Below are 11363 nucleotides of genomic sequence, written 5' to 3'. Positions count from 1 at the left end.
AAACAAAACAAAACAAAACAAAACAAAACAAAACAAAACAAAACAAAACAAAACACAGTGCCTAGGAAATCAACAGGATATTCCCTTGGGTATGTCTATGAGTGCCTTTCAGAGAACAAGAGGGAAGAGCCATACTGTGAGCATCCATCCAATAGATTGGGCACATAAGAATAAAAGAAAGGCAGTGAGTGAGTGCAGGCATTCTGCCTCTCTGCTTTTTGGCTGCTGAGGTGAAGACCTCAGCTCTGACACCTAGACAAAGAATTAGCCTGTATCAGGGATGAGCTTTCTAGCTGATCACCCAATACAAGGTGGTCACCCCTTGTGATAGCTATTCTTGGTTGTAATTTGACTACATTTGGAATTAAGTATAATCCAAGAGGCTGGAAATTTCTTGTGAGGATATTTTTCTCTTTTGACTGAATCATTTGAGGAGGAAAAAAACTACCCAAACCCTGATATTTTGAGCTGTGAGAGTCCACCTAAAATCCTAGCCAAAGCTCTGGTGGCAGCCTCTATAAAGGACCTATAGGAAGGGAAGGGAGCGAGAAAGCCATGCAATTTCATTTTAACTAAAAACATATTAAAACAAAAAATAAAACAAAAAAACAATGCAGCATCCAGGTGCAAAGCAAGCAAAAACTGTAAGGGTAAAAATTAAAACAGCTCAGCAGAGACCACAAACAACTTGGCAAAGACCGCAGGACAGCTTGCTGAGCTTACTGAGAGTAGCCATAATAAAAATATCAAGCCCCTCTAGGGACGAGGTGACCAGAAATGTAGAAACAACCAAAGACATATCTTGACCAGTCTAAACACACCCAAGTGAGTAATGGGCCACCTGGTGTTTATCCTAGAAGGTCTGAGACTTCATGGTCAAAACTAGTGGGCCATCCAACCTGTCAAAATGATTGCTTACGCAAAGTGCTGATGTTTGAAATATCCAATCATATGTAATTGCGCCAGAATTTCCCACTTTTCCCTTCCCCCTTGTGCCTCCCCCTATAAAAGTTCTAAATTTCCTGGGGTCTTCATCGAAATTCTCTCCCCTGCGTGGGATGAGTTTCGATCCAAGGGCCCTTGTTAGTAAACTGCCTTTTGCCATTGCATCAAGTCAGTCTCTCGTGTCTCCTTGGGTGCGTGCTAATTGGGACTTGAGATGGGGTCCTCTTTCTGGGTCCTTACAAAACCTGACTGGGATGCGGGAGGCTCCCAGCTATTTCCATCTACAACATTGACGCACAAGTCTCTGTCTGGTTAATGTGAACGCGACAGAGAGCTAGGCACTTTTGAACTCTAATGTCACTATACACAGTCTAAAGTAAATAGAGGGAGATTCATGCATTTATTTTTTCCTATTAGAACAGAGAGTTGAGTCAGTAAAGGGGCTAGACTTGGAAGAAGTAGCAGTTGATAGCAGTATGAGCAAAAGAAGTTGTAAAAAATCCTCCAAAGAACTAAGAAGATTTTTAATGTTGGTATTTGCTAGAATCAGATTAATGACACCATCATCTGATAAGCTATCAAAACTAAAGTATAAGCACATTGCACAATATTTAGTTATGAAGAGATCAGCTCAGGAACTTTGGAAGGGTCATGGGACATTTGCTGGATTAACATTCCTCAGGAAACAGGGGAGGGAACCCACCTGCGAGTGGGAAAGGCCCAGACCAAGTAGACACATTCTGCAGTACTGACCAACCCTTGCCACGTACAGACAAGGAAGGTCCTTGCCACCTCATTCCCCAAAGACCAATTAGTTTAAAATTCACACTGTTCTGCCAATCATATTGTGCCTAGTCACTGTTTCTTTTTTCTTCTTCTTCTTTTTTTTTGTTTTTCGAGACAGGGTTTCTCTGTGTAGCCCTGGCTGTCCTGGAACTCACTCTGTAGACCAGGCTGGCCTCGAACTCAGAAATCTGCCTGCCTCTGCCTCCCAAGTGCTGGGATTAAAGGCGTGTGCCACCACTGCCCGGCCTAGTCACTGTTTCTTTAATCTACCCCTAAAGCTGTATAAAAAGTGACCAAATGGGCTGCCTGGGGGTCGCCTCCTCTCCTTTGGGTGCAGGACAACCCCAATGCATTGGATCATTCTTTTTTTTTCGGTTTTTCGAGACAGGATTTCTCTGTGTAGCCCTGGCTGTCCTGGAACTCACTCTGTAGACCAGGCTGGCCTCGAACTCAGAAATCCGCCTGCCTCTGCCTCCCAAGTGCTGGAATTAAAGGCGTGCTGAGTCACCACCGCCCGGCTGGATCATCCAAATTCCTCTTGATTTTTGCATTAATTCACATCTCTGAGTAGTTCGCTCAGGGGTCTCGGGTAAACTAAGGATCACAAGAGTCTTATAGTTACAGTAAAAACATTGTTGCAGAATTACTAATCTTTTTTTTTTCTTTATAAAAGGTTCTCACTGCATATCTAAGCCAGGCCTTGAACTAAAAATCCTCCTGCTTCAGCATTCTAATTCTTTGTACTGTGGGTAAAGATATGAGCTACCACACCCAGCTAAACAGTGATTCAGAAAATCCCTTGGGGAGATTTGCCTGGGGAGACTGCCCACGGTATTAGTTTAGTCTTTCATCCATTTAGAATAATCCCACTTGCAGGAGCTCACCTATTGGAAGTATTAGTAAAAGCAACCATGGGAGGAAGTGGGCGTGGTCTTTAGAGGCTCTAAGCACAGTCCTGGGATCCACCAACTTCATTCTTCTCCAGACCAGATCCAGTGAGTTTCCAGTCTTCTGGTCCAGACACTTCTAGATCTATCACCTCCATGCTCTGAGGATCTGATCTCAGATCTGAACTAGTATTGCATCCCTATCAAGAGTTGCTGAGCACGGGGATAATTGCTTGGGTAAGTGTACAATTTGCAAGAGAAAATTTCTTTGTAGCTCTTATTTTTAACTAAATACAAACTTGCTTAGAGGTTATATTTTGCTATTCAGCAAAATCTGATTCAGTTTGCATTTGGGATTTTCTTGGAACATAGTATGGGTTAAGGTTATAGATAATTTTAAATTTATCATTATGCACATCTTAGTTGATCTGATGTACTGTACTGAGAGATAGTTTCAAGAGACTTTTCAATTTTGTGCTTTGTCTAAATTCTATAATATTTCAAGAGCATTCTGTGCTTAACAAATGCTCTGAATGGTCTAAAAACATATCAGAATTTAAAGATAAAGGAAAAGATAGAAGTAAAAACTCCAAAGAATTTTAATAATTCTTCTGTTGTAAATTATAGGAAGGAAGGTCTCACAGTGTAAATGGGGACTTGAGTATACCACATTGGTAGAATTGACTATTCCTGCTAGAGTTAGGTTTATTAGATTGGAAGGTTACATGTAATTAAAGTAGAGAAAACTAGCCACTCTATTTTATTCATAAGAGTACATTCTGGTTAAAATCGGATACAATTTTTCATTTCTGTGTTTAATCTGGATTATTTCTGTATACTTGTTTTGTAGTGAAATGTCTAATGTACAGGAAAAAAAATGCCAAAGGAAAACATGACCATCAGCTAAATTAAGGAAGGCGACGTTAAAGTCCCAATGTCTTTGTTAATCCAATTGTTGGTAGTGAGTATTAGTATTTGATTTTGAATTTCACAGAACTACCAGCTAAAGCAGTTGACTCCATCTGTGTCAAACTCCAGAAGCTTAATTATTTTGACAAAATTTGCTTCAATCAAACTGAGATTATTTTTTTGTGTGTAAAAGTTAAAAGAGATGGGACATGGGTACCTGTTGGTTGTTTTTTTTTGTTTTTTGGAGACAGGGTTTCTCTGTGTAGCCCTGGCTGTCCTGGAACTCATTCTGTAGACCAGGCTGGACTCAGACTCAGAAATCCGCCTGTCTCTGCCTCCCAAGTGCTGGGATTAAAGGTGAGAGCTTCATTTATGCCTCAAGATTTTCTCCCACAAACTCAAGGCAGGAGTTGTGTTTTTGGGAAGCAAATGAAAGGCCCCTCGGATAGGGGAGACCCCCACTCAAGCCACAGATTAAACCAGCATGAGGTTTAATGATTCCAGTATACTAGGGTTCCCTTGCTTGCAAGCAAGAAGAGAGAACCCCTAGTTGGAGCTAAGAATAGCTTTTATACGGTCTAGGGGGTAGAACAGAGAAACAGTGACTAGGCACAATATGATTGGCAGAACAGTGTGACTTTTAAACTGATTGGTCTTTGGGGAATGAGGTGGCAAGGACATCCCTTGTCTGTCTAGGTGCTCTGGGCCTTCCTCACCCGCAGGTGGGTCCCCTCCCTGGATGATTTGATTAATCAACCTCTCCCTTCTTCCTCTGAATGGTTTTTTTTTTTTTTTTTTCCTGAGACAGGGTTTCTTTGTGTAGCCCTGGCTGTCCTGAAACTCACTTGGTAGACCAGGCTGGCCTTGAACTCAGAAATCTGCCTGCCTCTGACTCCCAGGTGCTGGGATTAAAGGCGTGTGCCACCACCGCCCTGTCCTCCTCTGAATGTTAATCCAGCAAGTGTCCTGACTAAGGAATGTGCCCCTCCCGAGATATGTCATAGGACAGTTCGATTGTTTTAATTTTAAATTCAAACCGAGACCCGAAAGTCTTACACAAACAAGTGTCTATAAAGAATGCCCCTTGTATTCAACTTGAGGGGAGGCAGCATTCATATAGAGATGACCTGATATATCTGAAAAGCTATTGGAGTAGATTCTCTTCAGTTGGGAAGATCCACACTAAATGTTGGTGAGATCATTCCACCAGTCCATGAGGGCTCCAACTGAAGAAAAAGGGGAAGAAAAAGCTGAGCAGCAAGTGTTCCTTGCTTTCTGCTTCCTGATTTTGGAAGTCATGAGATCAGCTGCCTTGAGATCCTGCCACCATTTCTTACCATTATATCCTTGAAATAGGAGACAGCATAAATTCTTATTCTTTTAGGTATTTTGTAGCAGAAAGAAGAAAAGTGAACGATATTGCCTATAAAGATTCAAGGGGTGGGGCAGCGAAATCTGAATAATAAGAAACTAAAAGTCAGATACCAAACAAAATATTTAGTAGAGAAGGTATGAAGTAGGGTGTATTTTCTTGGGTAGACAACAAAAGAAGGAGCTGTTTTACTAACACACTTCAGTGAAAGGCAAGGCCAGCCTGTGGAGCAGAAGGACTTGGATCACTCCTCGGTGTTTTTTTCTTTTTTTCTCTCTACAACATTGAAGAAGAGTGTCTCTGGCCTTAAAAAACATACGATTTTGGGTTGAAGTCTCCAGGAGGAATGCAGATGATAGGATCTAGAGCATCATCACATCACACACATGTCTGTCAGGAAAAGTTCTTCTTTGTAGTATAAAAATATGAAGCGCCTGTATTGCCATAATCAGAATTTAACCAGAAGTTAAATTTTGAATCAAATTTTGTCCAATCTCTTGCTCCTCTCTGCTTCAATAATAATAATTCTGCTTTTTTTCCCCTCAGAAAAATGGAGTCAGACATTTTACAAGCCTCCCAGAAAACACTCAACTGTTTCATTTGCCTGGGCATCTTTACGGATCCAGTCCTCTTAAGGTGTGGCCATACCTTCTGCAAGGCCTGTCTCTTCCTTTTTTCAGAAAATATCCAAATCCCTATCCACTGCCCCATGTGTTGGCAACCATCCCGGTGGGAGTTCAGAACTGACCTTACTATGAAGAAGCTGATATCCAATGTCAGAAAAGAAAGGCTCATGAAGTATTTGAGTTCTGAGGATCACAAGTGTGTGACCCACAAGGAGAGAAAGATGATCTTCTGTGATGAGAACAGGGTCCTCCTCTGTCAATTGTGTTCTGACTCCCAGGAGCACAGAGGTCACAGACACTGCCCCACTGAAGTAGCTGTTGGGGAGCAAATGGTAAGTGATGTTTCTGAAAAAAAGAAAAAAAAAAAAAGGATGAGAACTTGAGAGAGTGAGGCTTAGCTGACCTTAGGAAGATGCTTATCTTGATTCCGATGAAGCCATTGTGTTCTGAATCTTGGCACTTTTAAAACAGCAAATGAAGAAAGGATGACTATAAATGCAAACTATATAAATGATGACTATAAAGCCAGGCAGTGGTGGCGCATGCCTTTAATCCCAGCACTTGGGAGGCAGAGGCAGGCAAATTTCTGAGTTTGAGGCCAGCCTGGTCTACAGAGTGAGTTCCAGGACAGCCAGGGCTACACAGAAAAACCCTGCCTTGAAAAAACATAAATAAATAAATAAATAAATAAATAATGACTATAAAATGCAAACATCCCTTGAGAGATGCATAAGTATAAATATCATTTCTAGTTATTGATTCATTATGTTCATGTCATTGCAAAGTATAGTTGTAATATCACACCTTTAAATCTGTTTATGACATGAGACTAAAATACCAAAATTACATAGGACTTAGCTTGTTAGAAGCATCTGGGTATCCCAGACAGATGTTAATTATTCAGACAATAGTCAACTACAGCCCCATCACTTAACCTGAAGACACGGTGGTTGTATTTTGTAATCCTATGGTCTGAAATCTAAATTTCTATAGTTACTAAAAGTAAAAAAGAAACACTACTGTGATCCTTCTACCCTCTCTAAAGTAATTGTGTTCAGTTCTAGAGTCTGTCCATCAGGTAACTAATTATTTATCTAAGGATGATATTGTTTTTTTTTTTCAAACAGGAGAAAATTCTAAAGCAAATGGAATCTTTATGGAAGAAGATTGAAGAACATCAGGAGAATCTAGAGGCAGAGAGGAGAATGACCACTCATTGGGTGGTGGGTAAAATCAACCAGAGGTAGACATGGTCAAACTTGGTCATTCACAATTTGAGGATCATGCATGGGATGTGATATTGATGGGTGACTTTCTGAGTGTTCACCACAGTGCATCAGGCTCCATGACCCCATTCGGAATTTCAATTAGTACGTGCAGAATTGCATTTTTGAGTGAACATATTAATTATCAATCAAAACCTTTTTTCAGCTATCTCAGGATCTCGTTTAATAGATGAAAATGTTAAGAGGAAAGGATGGGTTTGTTTGCTTCAGCTATTAATAAATAAGAAATGCATACAGTCAAAGAGCTTACATTTTCTGAAAAGTTGGGACAGTAAATCAGTGTGTGCAGCATCCTGATGGGATTTTGTAGGTGAATTTAAATTAAATATAGAGGGATTCAGTGGAGGGAATCAAATACTCTCCGAATGTGATCTAGAATTTCCCTTTTCCTTCAGGACTATATGACCCTACGTGAGAAAATGATCAGAATAGAGTACAGGAAAGTAGGTCCAGACCTCGAAGACGAAGAAAATCAACATATAAAGTGTATGAAAAATCAAGGCAATACTATTTTAGAGGAGCTCAGGGAAAGTGAAGCCATGATGTTTCACAAGAAGAGTCAACTAATAGAAGCCTATCAGGAGCTGATGACAATGTCCCAGAAGCCATATGAGGTGCTGCTGCTGCAGGTGAACATGGACGAGTGCACGAAACAGCTTTATTATCTGAGGCCCACATCCGTGACTCTTAACGGCTGAGATCCCTTTCTCTATCCCTTGCACTTGCTATCAGAAGATTTGCTTTCTAAGAAATCTGGAGAGAGAATTTCTGTAATAACCTAAAAAGAGCAAGCTTGTTGACATTGTGTAGTAGATTCCCCATTGAGTATCTCCTGATTTTTTGTATTTTGAAGCTTGCCTCTTTGGAACCCCAAACGGAGTGATTCCTGTTACCAAACAACTCTGTTTTACCTCTACTTAGATATTATGCACAATTTTAAAGTAGTCTACCATTTGTTTGTTCTGTTTGAAAGCTGTGTTTTTGAGAGTTCTTTGGGAGGAGGGGGACTTGATATATGTTCTTCATTTGTGGTGCACATTGGCCTCAGACTCACAGAATTCCTGAGACCTAAGCCCAAAATTCTAGAGTTACAGATATGAGGCACCTTGTAGGGGTTAGGTCTCAGTTTTGAAGTATCCTTAGTGAGCATATTTTTATACCTTGGGTACAAGATCAAAGAAAGTCTTCTTTGCAGACAGCTGGGTGTTACAAAGCAATGTACAACTCCTACCCGTATGCTTCTAATATGATTTCAATAAGAACTCCATTGTGCTAGTCCACTTCATTGGCATTACCCTGGGACATGAACATAAATGTGCAGAGTGAGTTGGTGTGGTGCCTGACAATCATCTTTATATATAAACCTTTATATATATAGAAAACCACATTGTGTGCTGTTACTTCAGATATCTAAGCTTTTCTTGTTTTGTTTGCAGGATTTGGATGACATGTTCAGAAGGTGAGTTTAGTTCTCAGTGTAAGCCAGGATACCCTGACCTCTGGTACAAAACTGAGCAAGCCCTCTTAGCAAAGTACAAATATACTTTATATAGAAACTACTTAATTGTTTATGGATGATGTGTTTGGGATTGTTTTCACGGATATGACTCCTGGCCTCCTATACCAGGCAGTGTCTTTTCTTTCTCCCTATGAATGAAGGGGTGTATGTAATGGGCGTGAGCTAAAATGTGTCATTTTTAAATCCTAACTATTGAGGTCCATAGGTTTTATTTTCCGGGTAGTATAAGAAAGGGGCAGGAAGCATGGAGAAAGGGGTTGGTAACAGGAAGGGCTTCAGAAAGAGCATCTAGGAGGAAACTACCCAGTCTCTTGATCATGGGGTCTCTGTAATATCACAAAATGCTTTGTGTGAAAATGTTCAGATGAGTGTTTACTTTTATTAATTTGATTTGTTATAAATATCTTTAAAAAAAGAATTAACTATTTATTTATTTTATGATTATGAGTTTATTGTCACTGCCCTCAGACACACCAGAAAAGGGCATCAGACCCCATTACAGATGGTTGTGAGCCACCATGTGGTTGCTGGGAATTGAACTCAGGACCTCTGGAAGAGCAGTCAGTGCTCTTAGCTGCTGAGCCATCTCTCCAGCCCCTTGTTATGAATATCTGTGTGAGTACACATGTGTGCAGGGCAGAGGACAACTCTCAGGAGTCAGTCCTCTCCTTACACCATAGGTTCCTGAGACTGAACTTCAGGTGTCAGGTTGCATGGAAAGGGTTTTAACCCCTGAACCTTTTACTTAGCTCTGAGTTAAGATTTCTCCTCATCGCTGGGATGATGATGTCTTTAGCACAGGCTGATCGATGTCTTCTCCTTGCAGGAGCGAGTTAGTGCAGCTAGGCATGCCGCAGGGTATGAAACCAAAACTCAGTGCCCATCCCAATCCTGGGCTGACTGCACGGTTGAAATTCTTCCAAGGTGAGTGTCAGCACTGATGTAATGACCAGAGGTGCCCTTCAACAGTGAGATAACCTTTGCACAATGAATATTTTAACTCCCTAGAAAGATATCTAGTTATGCCATATTGTAATCATATTTAGGCACATGGTCATTTTACAAGCAAAGATTAATGAATACTAATTTAATGATGTATATGATTCAGGCTGAAAGACATAGTATCACTTGTTCATTGAGACACACTGAATGATTGAGGACAGTTTAATACAAATTAAGTATAACTAGTGATTAAAAGTTTTGTATATTTTCTATTAAATATTTTAGCAATTGATTTTTTTTTATTTTGGAAACATGATTTCTCTTTGTAGCCCTGGCTGTCCTGGAACTAGCTCTGCAAACCAGGCTGGCCTCAGACTCACAGAGATCCACCTGTGTCTGGCTCCTGAGTGCTCTCATTAAAGACATGTGCAACCATGCACAGCTATCAGTTGAATTTTTAAAGTGTATCACATCCCATAGATTAAAAATTCTCAAGATATAGTGAAGCACACTTGTAACCCCAGCATAAAAAACATGGAATCAGGAGGATTGTCTAAGAGTTTGAGGCCAGGCAGGTTGACATAATGAATTCCATGCCAGTCAAAGATATATAGCAAGAAATGCTATCTTAAAAAAAAATCTACAAAAATGACCATAAAGTAACCAAATAGACAAAGCCATATATAATAGTCAATAAAAACAAAACAAGTTGATAAGACAGGAGGCAGTCTGAATCAGATCACGAATTGTAACATCACAGGGAAAGAACATCAAAGGAACTGGAGTTTAGTCAAAGGCAGACAATTGCTGCTAGGGAACAACTTCTAACGCATGCTCAAATTTATCTTGAGTACAAATCTGCTTACTGGGATCGAAATCAAAACACTAAAATGAAAGCAACCGTGACTTATGACTTATGAATGACTTTTCACGGAGACTCAGGAGCACAACCTTTACAGCTGTCCTCACTGCATTGCACACAGAGTCTGTTTGCCAGGTGTAATGAAAATCTGACAGAACTGTGCTGTTCTGTGCTGCGGCTTCCACCTCTGCAGCTTCTTCAGATTTCATTATGTTTCTTAGGAACTTGTTGACTTCGTTGACTTTGATGTGCTTGGTCTTGTGCCAGCCTTAGCCTTCCCATTTTTAAAACCCAGGAAATCTCTAGGTACCTCTCTCACCTGACAAACATAATTGGTTTAACTAAATGTTGGCTCTTCCCACAGAGAGAATTTTCTTTCAACATTTAATCACATTCAACTACAAGATGAGCCTATTTTTTGATATCAGAAGATTCAGTTTTAGACATCACCATCAAAACACATCGCTGGATTCAGCTGGATCCTATCGTGCTTCCTGGGGAGCAAAGAGCTTCATCACTGGAAAACACTATTGGGAGCTGGATTTGAAAAACTATGAGAACTGGGCTGTAGGGGTCTGTAACCGTATCTGGTTAAGGAGGAGACACAAAGAGATTGGATCCGAAGGTGCATTTCTTCTTGTGTGTTTGAAGGAGGGTGATCACTACAGACTCCTCACCACCTGCCCAGTATGTTACCACTATATAGAGAAGCCAACTGGCCGGGTTGGCGTGTTTCTTGATTGTGAGGGTGGATGTATAAGTTTCCTGGATGTAGCCAAGAGTTCCCTCATATACCGCTACTATCTTAGAACTTTACATTGCATTTTCAGGCCTTTCTTCTCCACTGTCTACACATGATCATAGGAAGCTGTAATCCAGTACAATGGTGCCTTTCCAGTATTTCTATGGTAATGTGTTCTCTCTTTATTGTGATTAAATATTGCGATGGATTGTATATGCTTGGCCCAGGGAGTGGCAATATTAGAAGGTGTAGCTCTGTTGGAGTAGGTATGTCACTGTAGATGTGGGCCTTAAGACCCTCATCCTAGCTGCCTGGAAGCCAGTCTCCCACTAGTAGCCTTCAGATGAAGATGTAGAATCCTTAGCTCTGCCTGCAGTGTGCCTGCCTAGATGCTGCCTTGCTTCCACTTTGATGATAATGAATTGAACCTTTGAACCTGTAAGCCAGTCCCAATTAAATGTTGTCTTTTCTAAGACTTGCCTTGGTA

At 40.6% G+C, this 11363-nt stretch overlaps 1 protein-coding gene across 1 annotated transcript; it reads left to right on the top strand.

Moving 5' to 3' along the window:
* Nucleotides 1–5449: 5449 nt before the first annotated feature.
* Nucleotides 5450–10992, top strand: LOC114611479 (tripartite motif-containing protein 43B-like). Its single transcript, XM_028756218.1, has 6 exons — nt 5450–5857; nt 6653–6748; nt 7207–7440; nt 8248–8270; nt 9157–9254; nt 10499–10992. Exons 1-6 carry the CDS (start codon nt 5450–5452, stop codon nt 10990–10992), a joined length of 1353 nt encoding a protein of 450 aa, XP_028612051.1.
* Nucleotides 10993–11363: the final 371 nt, after the last annotated feature.

This window comes from Grammomys surdaster, unplaced genomic scaffold, assembly GCF_004785775.1.
Source record: "Grammomys surdaster isolate TR1022 unplaced genomic scaffold, NIH_TR_1.0 126113, whole genome shotgun sequence".
In the NCBI taxonomy this organism is placed as follows: domain Eukaryota; kingdom Metazoa; phylum Chordata; class Mammalia; order Rodentia; family Muridae; genus Grammomys; species Grammomys surdaster.
Note: the sequence above shows the minus strand (reverse complement) of the source record. Positions and strands in the feature narration are given on the sequence as shown.